This window comes from Fundulus heteroclitus, chromosome 7, assembly GCF_011125445.2.
Source record: "Fundulus heteroclitus isolate FHET01 chromosome 7, MU-UCD_Fhet_4.1, whole genome shotgun sequence".
Taxonomy (NCBI): Eukaryota; Metazoa; Chordata; class Actinopteri; order Cyprinodontiformes; family Fundulidae; genus Fundulus; species Fundulus heteroclitus.
This window is the reverse complement of record NC_046367.1, coordinates 19590909-19606530: the sequence shown is the minus strand read 5'-3', so window position 1 is coordinate 19606530 and position 15622 is coordinate 19590909. Positions and strand designations below refer to the sequence as shown.

Genomic DNA, 15622 nt, shown 5'->3' with positions numbered 1-15622 from the left:
ATGTTTTCAGAATCAGCCATAGTCTTTCATCCTAATGGGGACAAACTCCGTTCCAGCTGTGGCTCAGGAGGAAACAGAACCACAGGGGAGCTCAGAACCTTAGTATGAATGATGTTTTGGACACAGCTAGTTTCCTATGAAAGGAGATCACTATCAGTAAAATTAATATATAAAAATGTTGTTCAATCAACCTACATAATCAACAATGATGTGAAAATTATAATTAGAGCGATAAGATCCATTGAAACTGAGATAAGGGATGAGCTCAGACAACTGTAGGGTGAGGTTTTATGTAGACATATATTAGTGTCAGGATGGGATGATTACTTGGGTTAAGAAGATAACTGTATTATCATAAATTATGTTTTTTTTTAAGTGTATTAAAGTTGAATCGTCTTTGTCAACTAAACTGATAACAATAGCTTTGTTTACACGCACAAAGTTTCACAATCGGATTGAAATGTATTTGGATTAAAACACATAAAATTACCAGATTGTACCATTTATAGGGGCACACAATCAATTAATCTGATCATAATGTGCATTTATATGCACCTGTCTTTATATAAAATAGAACCACCCTGGCATGTGCAGTTATAAAATTTCCTTTAAAAAAAATAAAAATAAAGCGGTAGTGTACGAGTTAGTTTGTCTTCCGAGGGCCACTCTGGACTTGTACCAGCTTCTAATTACGGTTGAAACGTTACTGAATAAATGATAATTTTGAGCTCTTTTAATGTTTCGAATAGAAAGGTTGTATCGGGAACTCCGACAGTTTTTCTTGCTGACTTATTTCTGGCAGACAACAACGTGGAAATACGTCACGTTAACGTCGGGTGCACTTGCTCACTCAGGTCTGCCACATTCGGAATAACTTGATCCTGACAAGCGTTTACATGCATGCTGATCGGATTATCGGTCGGCATAAACCACCCCTCTCATTCTGATTACAATTTCATTCAGATTGGCTTGTTTACATGACGCATTTATATTCACCTCGGCCATTAATTCCAATTACTTTTGTCCATGTAAACGTAGCTAATGAAAGGTGTCCTTGTTAAAAGTTTTCTGGTAATGTGACTATGTTGGTCTTAAAACATTCATAATGGTCTTAAAATGCCTTCAATTTAACTTAATGAACCCTGCAAGGACCCTTTCAGCTGATTACAGTTCTGATTTTTGGATCTTAAATTATTCCCTAGCCTCAAACCTTTGCGTATGAGCAAGTCTACAGTGCTTTCTTTTTTACTTACTGAAAATATTCCTATGATGATATATCTGGGATCAGTGTTGTACTTTTACTATTCAGGTTGTTTTTTGACAAGCTTCAGGTGGTATATATATATATATATATATATATATATATATATATATATATATATATATATATATATATATATATATATATATGTATATGTATATATATATATGTATATGTATATATGTGTATGTATATATATATGTATATATATATATATATGTATATGTATATATGTGTATGTATGTATATATATATATATATATATATATATATATATATATATATATATATATATATATATATATATATATATATATATGTATATGTATATATATGTATAAAGTGTGTCCTTTCATGCTCCAGTAATATATTGTCAACCCTGGGTCTGGATGTTGCTGGAAGGGATTGACTTCATTATTACATTCACCTGTAAAATGTGCCTGGAGCGTATCCTGCGTATTTGTGCTTTAGTCTATCAGTGGGTCGGTCCATCTGTGATGTGTGTCCCATTCTCATCAGCACCCTTTTCTTGTCTGGTATTATTAGCGATGGCGTGATGCCTCAGACGGGTGCAAACTGTGAGAGCTGTATGAGGTCACGATCTGTATACGAAGATGCTGGTGCGTGTCGCTGTGGGGTTATGTTGATGAATATCTACCCTTTCACCTCTGGTTTCTGTTCTACGCACGTGGCTTTTACATCTTATCTGTGGGTAAGACGTAAGCCTGCTGACATTTCTCACAGAAGATGAGAAGAGAGAAAAGTTGGTGAATAATTGAAAAGGCATGTGTCGAAAGCCAGATCCCTGTCTGCTACATTACTGTTTGCCACTTCCACCGTGGGTTAAGGGCAGTCTATTTCTGTCTGGTGCCCCCCATGGTGAAGGGGCCCTGCTGGACAGACAGCGACTGTAGGTGACAAAATCAGGCTAAATGCGTGCTTGGCTTGAGCTTTTCCCACCGGTCCACCTGTGTTAATGTGATGAAAAACTAAAGCGTAAGTGGTCAAGGGAGATATTGGACTTCTCCAGCAAGGTTCGAAGAGCCTTTTTTTAAAATTATTCTTAGAGCCACTTTAACCCCGTATTAGTGTTTTGACGTCAGGAACAGTCAAAATGAGAGCTTCTTTGGGATGCAGATTATGGTGGCAGTGGAAAAAAAAAGGAGAGAGCGGAGGGAGTGAAGAAGAGAAGTAGCACAGCTGGATTAAAGAGTTATGTAACTGTTGGATCACAGCGAGTCAAGTGAGGGAGAAAGCTGGAACATCATCTGAATACAAATGTTGACATTAAGAAGCAAAGTCTCACAGTCAGCCTTTGATTTTGTCCCAGGTATTTTGTCAGATGCATCATCAGGCATTTGGGGGCTTTTCCTCCCACTGGGTGTACAGCTTTAACCTTACACTATATTAATGTGTAGTAGGGTTGTCACCATACAAAAATTTCAAACTCGATACCGATGCTAAGAAAAATACTCAATATTTAATACCATTTTTTGAAACGTGGCAGACTATTTTGAAGGCTCTTCTTTCTGGTTAAGAGCAATAGATATGATTAATTACAGTTAGATTAATCTAACTTTAACCTCCTTTAGTAGGGCAAACCGAATAGGTAGGAGACAATTCAGCCCTCCTTATGTGAAATACATGATTTAAGTTTTACTCCCTTGTACGTAAATGTCCTTTTCTGGGAGTGTTTACCTTTGATTCATCCATGCAAATTTTTAATTTTATTCTAATTGCTATCTTTTGTCTGTCAATTTGTTGTTGATAAAAATAGTTCCGGATGTAAACTAGCGCTATTTAATAACATTTTAAATCAAATTATTGGGGAACATGCAGACGTTTTTTTTTTTTTTTAAATGCACAGACATATAATAATTTTCTACATCCCGTGACCTTCTTTTTGGGGCCGGGGGGGGGGGGGGCATGTCAACTAGTATTGGGGATGTTACATGCAGTCTGGAGAAGCAGAGAAAAAACACAATTCTATGCACGTTTTATAGGAATATCCAGGAAGACGACGACAGCAGAAAAAGCTGATAAGTCTGGTGAGGTAAATATTTGCTAGGTCAGAATCTCCCATTTTGAGTATTAACTCTTTTCCGGAAAAACTACCTCAAGCAAAGTAAATAATAATAATAATAATTTGCGGAATTGAGGAAGCAATTTAAATTTTGGCCTTTTCCATCAACCTTTTTTAATGGGATACTTCAAAATATGCATAAAAAATTGATGAAAACAAAGCTAGTGTTGAAACCGAGGCTCTTCTTGGGTCTGCACTTTTAATACGCTGACCAAAAAGGATAACTTTAGTCAAAAATCAAGCCTGTTTTTTTTTTTGTTGTCCTGCAAGTGTTAACACCCTTTCATTCATTTAGGCAATTTCGAATATTATTGAAAAGCTTATTTTTTAGTTCACTGACCCAATTCACACATTGTATAGATTATTTACTTTTCTGTTAGTCACACACGCATATGCTCATCCTAATCACGCACACAGAGAAAATGACCATATGTTAACATTTCACACATTTCACAGCGTGTTTATTTTTGACTTGATTCATGCACCGTTAACTTTTATGGCTCATAAATGTGTCGGCATCATAACAGACTGTTTCTTATATCACTAAATAAAATGTGCTGACATAAATCAAGCCGTTTATAGCTTTGACAGTATTATCATATTTTCTTCAGTGTCACTGTTTTTTTTATTTCATAGAGAAACATATCTTCCAAATAGACTGTTATCATATTTCTTTCCTCTGTGGCCTTCCTCTTCTTCTCATAAACTTGTTAGACAGTTTGATTCTTGCGACCCAGCCATTTTCAAAGTATACGGTGAGAGCAGCGGAGCGACAATGAACAGCTGAAATTGCAACTAACTGCATACATAAATCCTAGAGGTGTGCATGTGCAGCAAGAGGAAAACTAGCAAGGAACGAGCACGCACGCTGGCGTTAGGTGAGCACATCACAATGATGGGTATGTGGGACAACCAATAGATAAGATGATCCCCTGGATCTCAAAGCCAAAAGATCGTCAACTATACCTTTAACTGGCAGATTTCCAAAAGAATGCCGACATTTCCAGATTCAGTGAGTCATAAAGCCACCGATGCAGATCGTCATCACAAACTGGGCTTTATTTGGCAATATCTTATAAGGGACATTCTGCTTATATAAAAAAAAACTCAAATAACTACTGAAATAAAACCCTTAAGTTAAGTTAAGTTTACAGTCAGATTTCACCTTTCAAACTTAGAGCTTCAGTCTGGAACTACTTCAGTTCAGAGTGAAGCCCATGTTTACTTCCTGGATCCTGAGCCAATCATATATGAGATTTCCCAGGGCTCCCAAAACAAAGCGCAGCATTTGGTATTTTACCGTGGCAAAAGAACAGCAGCCTGCAAACATGGAAGCCAGTCAGAGAATCAGACCAGAAATAGAACAAAATACATCAACATAGACAGATCCTGTGGAAGTAAAAATCCAGTGCAACAACGGACCGCTGAGTAAATGCGGGGTCTGAAAGGCATCGTGAGTGTGTTGTTCCGATTTTAACCACCAGGCATCTTTATCACTTATTGTTCCTTTAAGTCTGATAACTTTATCCGTTTGCTCCACTGACCTGGTAGGGAGTAGCTAGCTTGAACAACATTAATGAAAGTGCAATGAAGTAATTTTGTATTGAAAACAATTGTAAATAAATACAATTGGATTGTATTTTAAATATTTAAAACTCAGTCAGATAGCAAAATTGATGACCTAAACTCAGCTCCAGACCGCCACTGATCCGTGCTGTGTAGCCGTTCTCTGCTGTTGATCTATCCTGTTAACGCGAGGAGTCCATTAAAGCTCGGTCAGAGAGATTTGATCCGTTGGTTAATGAGGGATCTCAGTTAAGCGCGCTGTTCTTCTGCGGCACAGCGTAGCAGGACAGTTGAGGAAGTCTGGGACATGATGGCTTAATCAGGCCAGTTAACGGTGGGTATCTTTTATTACGGCTCTGTGACAGAACAGAGTTGCCTCATGAGAGAGGCTTGGAAAGATCTGGGGATCTCTCTTCAAACGCATGCAGATAAAATAAAGACCATGCCAGAATTAGGCATACTCTCATTGCTTTTTATAGCAACATCTCTGAATTTTTAAATAACCCGGCCTCCTGCTGCTGTCTCTGTAAATCCAGAGTTCAAACAGAAACTAATGGCTAAAGAGAGCCATGCCACAGCACAGGAGGGAAGCTGCAGCGGTGGGACGCGTCACTGTTATCACAGACGACGTGTCACTGCCGATGATTGATAGTGATGTAAAATCAGCCCATTCTGGTGATAAAGACAAAGCTCCCATGTACTGCAACCAAGCAGGAAGCCAATTTGTCTGATGGAGCCCTGAGGTAGGGAGGGGAAAGTGGGATGAGGGTTGATCCAGATCAGTGGGAATTAATGACCAAATAACTAAAACCTACAATGCAGCCTCTCTGTCTCTCTCAATCCCGGTCCTGCAGTTCCTCTCTGTCACGGTGTGACAGTCACTGCCAGGAGATGGTGGGAACAAAGGCAGAGGCTCTGTGCGCGCAGAAACGGGAGGATATGAATGACAGGAATGAAGATTTCTGTATGTGGGATAGAAATGTTGAATACATTGTAAAAAATATTCAAACTTTTTGCAGATTTTCACATTTTGTCACAGTGCATAGTTTAACATAAAGCATTGATTGCATAATTGTGGAGTGGTGTAAAAAAAAAAAAAACGTGATTTTCTTATTTATTTATTTATTACTTATAAAGTCTGAAAAGTTTGCCACGGATTTGAATTTAAAACCTGTTGGATCAAAACCAGAACCAAACTTAGCTGCAGTCAGAGCCGCCAGTCTTTTGGGGTATGTCTCTACTAGTTTTGCTTTAAACGGTCCCATTCAAGCCTGATTAGGGTTGTTGTACTGGTGGAAAGTGAACCATCGCTCCAGTCCGTCTTTGCTGCCTCTAAAACAGAGGTGGGCTATTATGTATTTCCAAAGGGCCTCATATACACAGTACATGTTGTTGAGCGCCAGACCACTGACTGAACATAGTTTAATCTAGTACAGTATATATTTGATTAAAGGCCATATTGCACAAATATAGGCTTGCAGTGGTGCCTTACTCAGATAATGGATTGACCAACGCTCCATTATTGTTATATAACCTAACTCTGCCCTAAACGTCTTCACAGCTTTCTCCCTGACATGTCTGCTGTGTCCCGCGGTCTTCATGGTGGTTTTCTCTAATGTTCTCTAACAAACCTGCGATGTCTTCAAAGATCAGCAGGATTTATACTGAGGTTACGCTACACTCCAGTGGACTCTTTTCCTGGTCAAAAGTACATTTTATGTATAATTCTTCTCTCCACTTTAAAATTAGCCCGACACAAAGTTGTGCATATCCCATAAAATTCCCAATAAAACAACAAATTTAGGTTTTTGGTTAATAGATGTCAAAATACACTGCCTGACCAAAATAAAAAGTCGCCACCTGGATTTAACTAAACAAACAGGCACGAGCCTCTCATTGGATAATTACTGAATGGCAGTGGCGCCACCAGGGGGTGGCCAGGGGTGGCCATGCCCCCCGTGCCATGTCCTGGCCACCCCACTGGCCAGTGTAAATTGCAGGCAGCCGCTCTTCCTGAGCTTCCATCACGCTTTTATTTGTATCTGCCAGTATCGACACTGTAACTGTTTCGTTTTCCAATAAATGAATAAATGTACACCTTATTCTAAATATAATTACACAATAAAAAGGAATTGTTGTTCAACTCAAAATGTTAACTGTACTGTTATTGGTCTATGCACATTAGATCATTAGGAACATTAAAAATCCCCAAAAAAAACATTAAAAACCAAAAGATATTTGCAAGCGTTTACTCAAGTCTTTCTGATAGTTTTCTACTGGCAGCTTTACTACAACAGTAGAATAAAATTCTGAAATCATGGCTTTTAGTTTCAGTGCCACCTCAAGAGTTTAAGTGGCTCCATCTGGCCATCCCTACGAAACATTTCTGGAGGCGCCGCTGCTGAATGGGCAATTATGCTTCAGCTAGCAACAAGTTATTTAACTGGGGCAATGAGTTGCTTCTCATTTCTTAAACAACCATGTCATCTTTTCCCGTGGTCGTGGAAAAGATGTGAGTCTGCCTCAGAAGGCTCAAATCATTGGCATGCATCAACCAGAGAAAACATCTAAGGAGATTGTAGAAACTACCAAATTGGTTTAAGAACTGTCTAGGGCTGGACAATAATTCAATAACAATATATATCGATTGATAGACATATATCGATAACAGAAAAAAAGGTAAATAAAAAGTTCAATAGAAGAAAAGTTTTCCTTTTTTGCATTCTAGCCTATCATGTAGATTAATATTACAGTCGTTACATCCTCCCAACCAATCACAAACAACCCGGGAATGCTCCATCCACAAGCCCCGCCCCCTTCAAAGAGCTCAGAAAGCACATTCTTTTTTTTTTTTACTTACAGTTTTGGTAAAAAGTTGGTTGTATAAAGGGTTGAGTTTGAGTTCAGTGTTTATGTTCTTTATCTATAAATAGATCGCTAAGCAACAGCATAAAATGTCCAGGGCTGCACTTAAAATATATGTTTTGAATTTTGTTATCGCTATCGATCAATATGATTTTTATTTTATCGATGTGCTTTTTTTCTATATCGTCCAGTCCTAGAACTGTCCAGTGCGTTATTGAAAGCTGGAAGGATGGTTGAGACCCATCGCCTTCCAGGAAAGAATGTTGCCGAAAAACAATCCTGAATGATCGTCATCCGTGAAACGTTTGGTAAATGGAAGAAAACCGACAGTAGAACTTCGTGCTATGTTTAATAGTGAAATTAAGAGCATTTCCACACGCACAATGCGAAGGGAACTCATGGGATTGGGACTGAACAGCTGTGTAGCCTTAGGAAAACCACTAATCAGTGAGGCTAACTGGAAAAAAGGCTTCAATTTGCTAGGGAGCATAAATAAATAGACTCTGGAGCAATGGAAGAAGGTCATATGGTCTGATGAGTCCAGATTTACCCTGTTCCAGAGCGATGGGAGCATCAGGGTAAGAAGAGAGGCAGGTGAAGTGATGCTCCCATCAGGCCTAGTGCCTCCTGTACAGGCCTGTGGGGGCAGTGCTGTGATCTGTTGGTCAGGTCTAGCTTCAGCAACATTATGAGCTCAAAGGACGAGGTCAGCTGACTACCTGAATATACTGAATGACCAGGTTATTTCTTCCCCGATGGCACGGGTATATTCCAAGATGACAATGCCAGGATTCATCGGGCTGGAATTGTGAAAGAGTGGTTCAGGGAGCATGAGACATAATATTCACACATGGATCGGCCACCACAGAGTCCAGACCTTAACCCCATTGAGAATCATTGGGATGTGCTGGAGAAGGCTTTGTGGAGCGGGTAGACTCTACCATCATCAATGCAAGATCGTGGTGAAAAATTAATGCAACACTGGGTGGAAATAAATCTTGTAAAATTGCAGACGTTTATCGAAACCTGGCCTTAGCGAATGTGTGCCAAAGCTAGAAGGCGATATATTAGTGTGTGTGACCTTTTTTTTTTTTTTTGGTTCAAGGGATGTAAATACTTTTGCAAGGGACTTTAAAAGCTGTTAGTTTTCTTCCTCTGTTTTTTTTTTCCTTGTCACCTTTTTAGTAACTTCAGAGTCGTCAGAATCTGTTCTTTTCACTCTCACAGTAGACGCTTTCCCTTTCATTGCTCCTGTTGCTTGCTGTGCTCCCCTGTCAGTTTTCATTTCACAGTATCTAGCGGGGTCATGTTGCCTCCAGCCCTCCACTAATGCTTTGGCTGGGTCTTAACTCAGCTTACCGTGTTGGCAGCATCACTATTTTTACCTCATGGCAAGTTCCTGTTAATAAACAGAGGATAAATGTAGATCTGTGACTGTGAGCGTTTCACCATGTAAGTAAATCAACTTTATTTTAGTTTTGGTCGGGCCTCTTGATGCTCTTCAACACTTTTTCGGACGATATCGGTGGACTGATTAGACAAAAGTTGATCTTTCTGACCCATTACATCAAATGTAAAATAAACACACTCTTTTAAGCAAGCAACGTCGCACCGAGAGTCAAACATAGTATTACTGTGATGGGCTGGTTTTGACGGCTGGAGTTTGCTTTCAGGTCAGCAGGATGCTGCAGTGGCCCGTAAAGCTGAGTTTAAATCACATCAAACAGGACCAAAAAACTTTTTTAATTTGGACTAAGAACATCACTTGACTACAATAGTGTAAAATTGCTTTAGATTATTGAAGCACGGGTTATTTTTTGGTCGGCACTCATGCAGCACTCATTACTTCTTTAAGTTTTGTCAGTCAGGCCATGTTGCCTCAGGCCCGGCCCTCTCAGGCCTCAGATCTTTATTCTGTTTATTCTTGGGATGATATTGTGTCACAATTGTGCTCTATTACCTAATGAAGGGTTACTGTCTGCTGATCTGATTCACTGGAATCAACTCCTCTTTGTCCCCAGGGAGCATTTTAGTTGTAATAAAGCTAGTTGACAGCTCAACACACGTGGGATCCAATGTGTTTTGCTTGGTGCTGCCTCGACTACCTTGTGAATTTGAAACAAACAAAAACACAAAGCTGTCATGCATAGGATAATTGAGCAAAGCACAGACTTTTAGGAGTAGTTTAAGTGGGAATTTATCTCTTTGTCTATGTGTTGCTGCTTTTATCCTGACATTCTCTGTGCCATTGTCAGTGTGCAGGGGAGGAGAACTGGGTGGACAGTCGGACGGTGTATATCGGCCATAAAGAACCCCCTCCGGGAGCCGAGGCCTACATCCCTCAGCGTTATCCTGACAACCGCATCGTCTCCTCCAAGGTGAGCGATCCCCCGGCCTCTGCCGCGATGTAGTTTATCTTCATGCTCCTTTTCTGTTTTAAATCCACCCGACCATGTAATACGTTCTGTCACAAAAGAAACAGTTCCCTGGATTTCTTTTTTGTCAAGCTGTACGTCTCTGTTTTCTCTGGCGAAGAAGAGGTGGTGTGAGATCCCCCCGTCACTGTTTTATTGTGTCTCAATGGTACGTTTTCCGTCACTCTGTTCCACAGTACACCTTTTGGAACTTCATTCCCAAGAACTTGTTTGAGCAGTTCAGAAGAATCGCCAACTTCTACTTCTTGCTCATATTTCTGGTCCAGGTAAGATTTTAGTTTGGCCCAATCCCGATCTCCGAACCCCCCCCCCCCTAAAAGATGCGATCTGTACCACATCCATATTATATGTGGTACTAATTCTGATATGTATCGTTTTTTATTCAAAGCATCCTCAGTCTGAACAGTCATGTCGCATTTTATCCGTCTTTCATGTCACTCTCCTGTCTCTCACTGATCCACACACATTAGCAGCAGTTAGTGTGCGTTGTTAATAGCTCTGCTGCTTTCTTCTTACCTTAATTCGTCTCGCTATGATGTGGTCTTAATATTGCCGGCTCTCATCGCTCAACAGCTTTGTAATAACAAGGAGAGATGCCGGCCGGTAACCGCATTTTTTTTTTTCTTTTCAAGGCTTGTTGTTATTTTTCAAAAGTTTATTGAACACTTCTAAAACCAATTACATTCACCATTACATCCGCAAACAGTGCGCTGCTCTCTGGCGTCTCCTTCTGTTATCTGCACAGCAAAAACGGAACTAAAAATAAGTAAAATGTTCTTAAAATTTGTCTTTTTGTCTTAGATATGAGTGGGTGAATAAGATTATCTGCCAATGGAATAAGATTTTTGCACTTAAAATAGGAAAAATCCATCTCCATCATCTTATTTCAAGTGCAGGATGTCTAATTATCTTATTTTAGGCGTCAAAATACTCATTCCATTGGCAGATGATCTTATTTACCTGCTCATATCTAGGACAAAAAAGACACATTTTAAGAACATTTACTCATTTTTAGGTCCGTTTTTGCAGTGTGCGCATGCTGGACGCTTTGCAGTCGTGAAACGTTCAGAGAGCAGTGACGGTGGACACATTTAATAGTAGTATGAACGGTCATTTAACAAAAATATATGATTTCAGCAAATAAAATGGAACTGAGCATCAAGACCTGCAGTGTGAACATAGCCACAGTGGCAGATAAACTGTTGTTGAAGCTATGCTGGTTTCACATGGGTAGCTAAATGCTCAATCAGAAAATCCACGCCATGGTGGCCTTTAGCCTGCCGACTCTCTGAGCTTTGTTGGTTTCCTTTGATGAGTGGAGGCCATGGGGTCAGGGCAAAGGCTGCCAGAACCTCTTTTTATTCTTCATTGTTCATGTTTCAACATTTTAGATTATGTAAAGGTTCATAATTGGCATGTCTGATAGTTTTTCAGATGTTTTGAGAAAATCTAAGAGCGCTCCCCTTGAATAACTGGTTTATTAGAGCATAACCCGCTGTTTTCTATGACCAAAAAGAGCCCCCAAACTTCTGATAGCACTTAAAACTCAAAAGAGGTGAAGTCTGTATAACAAAACGTCTGAGTTAATACTCAAAAAGGTATTCTTTGAGTACAGTTAAAGACATTTTCTTGAAAAGTTTTCTTTTAACTTATTTTTTTCCCCTTTGTTTCACAATGTTGTTCAAATTGATAACACGCCTTGTAAAATGGAAATTAAAGTAAAAGTTTTTGGGCACGTTTTGTGGCTTTTTATCCATATCCCCTGACAGGTTCCAACCAGCAGTCACCTCGTGTCACTGCTTCATGCTGTTTGTTTCCACCAGCATCATGTGAAACATTACACCCCATTAATGGGGGATCCTGGGCGTGGCACTACATGCCAGCCGGGTTCTTCTTTTTAGTTCATTTAATATACAAAGCTCAATTTGATTCTGTTTTTTTTTTTATCATAAAAAAAGGTTATTTTCACCTTCAAAGGGAAGCAGTCTTGACAGCGTGGTCACAAACTTTGATCTTCTTTTAGTCATTTTTACGAGCTACATCTTTCAACTTCGGCTTTGCCTGACTCCATTATTTTCCCTCCTCCCCTCTCTGTTCTCCCCCTCTTCAACCTCCCCTCCTCCTCTGTCTCCCACCCATTTGTCCTTTGTCCTCGCAGCTTATCATCGACACCCCCACCAGCCCAGTCACCAGCGGCCTGCCCCTCTTCTTTGTTATCACCGTCACCGCCATAAAACAGGTAGGATGAACGCAAACGCGCTCCGATGTGTCTGGGTAATGTTGCCCCCACGGCCGCTGGCCTCAAATGAACACACGCTCTCTACCAATCTGCAGCTGCTCTATTTTCTGTAGACACACATTCCTCTCCTGGTGAGAGGACATACTATTGAAAAAGTCTGGTGATGTGAAAAATATGATAATGAGTGTTCTCTTCTGTTAATCACTTGAGCGGAGGATCCCGTGGCTCTGGGAGACATGTCTCCCAATATGAGAGATGGGGGTACTATCAGTGATAAATGAAGCTGCTCTCGCTTTGGGGGACATTAATCTAAAACATGACATTTTCACTTAAAACATAGGAAACAGGTCAGTGAGCAAACAGAGCTCAATACTAATTGATTGCAGAGTCTGAAATCGCCCTCATCCATGTCCCTTCATCTAACGCCCCAGCACGCTGCACAAACAGCTTTATGTTTTAAACCAGATTCCCGTTTCTTTTCTCGCCGCCGTTCTGTCAGGGCTACGAAGACTGGCTGAGACACAAAGCCGACTGCTCCATAAACGAGTGTCCGGTGGATGTGGTGCAGCAGGGGAAGGCGGTGAGGACGCAGAGTCACAAACTACGGGTAAGAATGGCCTCATTAGGCCAGAGCTGCACCTGAGGCCACAGAGCAGCACTGCTGTGCTGCTGCAATGCACACTTTTTCTAAAACCGTCGCTCCCACTTTGATTTCCTCTTTATGCCGCTATCTGACTGTCTCCCTGGTTTGCCTGACCAATTATTGGCTGAGAAACTCTTGTAGACCGTTGCCTCATGCAAGGGTCTCTCCAAGGATGAAAAGTACTCTTGTATTTTATGATCAAAGATATTCTCGTCGTCATTCTGATCAAGAGCTGGTCAGTATTTGGTGACCTGGCATTGTCTTCTTCTTGGTGGAATTGTTTACACAGCGCCTCACAAAAGTATTCATACCCCCTGAACTCATATTGCAACAACAAGCATTGATTAAATATAGATATATTGTGTTATATAATATGTATAACAACTATTAATATATATTTATTGGGATTTTTTAGCGACAACCCAAGATGGAATGTGCAGAACTGTGAAACGAAAGGAAAATGAGGCATTATCCTTTATGAATAAAAATCTGAAAAGTGTGACATGCATTTGTATTCTCTCCCACTGAATAAAGACTTTGTAGAATCACCTTTCGCTGCTGTTGCTGCTGTAGTAGCTCTCGGGGTCTTTTTGATTTAGGTCTGGTATGGGCCATTCTGACACAAGAATATGCATTGGTCTAAATACCATTCCGGATTTTATGTTCGAGGTTTCTGTCCCACTGAAAGGTAAACCTAGGCCCCAGTGTTTTTGCAGCTTCGGACAAATTTCAATCCAGGCTTGCCCCGTAATTAGCTCCATCCATTTTCCACAAACTCTGAACATCACCAGAGCAGAATGCTGTCACCTTCACAAGGGGCAAGGTTATGGTTTGAGTGATGTAAATGGTTTTCTGAAAACCCTGTTTCATTTTTTTAATTTTATTTTACAGTAATGCTCTACTTTGTGTTGCTCTGTCGCATAAAATCCCAAATGAAAGCATTGAGGACTGTGGTTGTAAAGAATGTGTTCAAATTGATGAAATATCAATACTTCTGTAAGGCACTGTATATTGTTACTCAGCTATGATCTTGATTAGGGATACAAGCTGTCAGTTTTAACATCAGTATCAGCCAATGTTAATTTTTAACTTACCAATGTCGATCTTATAAGTAAAACTGGTTCGATATTAATATTGGAAGTTGATTTTCATCTTGTTGCTCTTTGTGTATGTGTCTAGGGGGTGCTTGATTATGTCGTATTTGTCTGAGCGTATCAGAATCATCATTACTCAGCCACGATTGTGTGCACAGTCAAGGAATTTGACTTCAGTTACAGCACTCAGTGATAGTTATGCAATACATGATGATGAGATGAACTGAAGAAAAGAAAAGAAGCAATTAAGGTGGTGTGGTCTTTGTTTCAGGATGTCCAAAAACGTACAAATAAATTGTATTTGTGAACTTGGGATTGTTCTTATAGTGAAGCAAAGACTATTTAATCTATTTTTGGACCACTGGTGTTGATGCTTTTCTGGATCCTTAAATTCTGCTTTAATTGGTTAGTTTGGATCCCACTTGATGTCAAATAATCAAAGTTCTAAAAAGGGAGATATTAATACCTTTATTGGGTTTCAATACCTGTTAGTACGATATTCATCTGCCGTTTACGTTACTGTCCTGGCTCTCACTGCACAACACATCCACAGAGACCCCTCTACATAACAGTAGCAGTCATAGCTCCACAAAAAATCCTGACCTTAACCCTTCAATTAATAGTGTGACCGAGTTTTTTTTTAACCGGCACCACATGAAGTGGAAGGAGACTGGACTCAGAGCTGGGCTTTTGGGCCGCTGCATGACTCAATGGGACTCTTATTTTTCTAACAATTAGAAACGAACGTACAAAACACCAGCTGGCTTATTGCCTACCCTATGCCAATCCTCAAGGGTTATTTAACCTGCATGTTAGGATGGGATAACATGTTTCTATACATCAATGATAAAACCGATTTTTATTTACGCTTTTCAAATTAAAAATTGTCCACATTAAATATAAGCCTGGATATTATTGATGTTACAACAATATGTAACCCAAAATGTCATGATTTTCTGCACGTTTGTTAAAGAGTCTGATGAAAGAGCTGAAAAAGGGCCCTCTGGAATAACTCATTCCTGCACTGTGTTCCAGGCTTCCAGCAGTGATGCCGTGTCCGTCTATTAATAGTAACTTTGGGCTTGTTCATTTATACTGTTTACAAGGTAGAGATAATAGAACCAGTTGCTTGTTTCTTTTGCAAGAACTGGCTACACTAGCTTCCAACTCACACACCATTTTTTCTAAAATGCTGCTACTTGGGCTAGAGGGAGAGAATATTCTCAAATGCCTCCGCTGCTCTTTAATTTTTTTTATTAAAGTAATTTATCATAAATGCCTCAAACATGCAGTGGTGTGCATGTTCGTCATGCGCCATATGTGTGCGTGCACAGTAACTCACACAGTGCTCCATCTTGCACTCATTCCAGCTTTGCACTCCTCCTTTCTGCGCAGCCAGATATACCCTCTCACCGGCCAGGCCCATAGAGCCATTC

At 40.0% G+C, this 15622-nt stretch overlaps 1 protein-coding gene across 4 annotated transcripts in view; it reads left to right on the top strand.

Moving 5' to 3' along the window:
- The window catches only part of LOC105927597 (probable phospholipid-transporting ATPase IH), a 56222-nt gene that overhangs the window by 7097 nt on the left and 33503 nt on the right, over nt 1-15622 (top strand). For all 4 annotated transcript variants that reach the window (XM_036139119.1, XM_036139118.1, XM_036139121.1 and 1 more), the window contains exons 2-5: nt 10031-10153; nt 10387-10476; nt 12369-12449; nt 12949-13056. In XM_036139119.1, coding sequence (XP_035995012.1) covers nt 10031-10153; nt 10387-10476; nt 12369-12449; nt 12949-13056 — 402 coding nt within the window. The remainder of the gene's footprint in view (nt 1-10030; nt 10154-10386; nt 10477-12368; nt 12450-12948; nt 13057-15622) is intronic.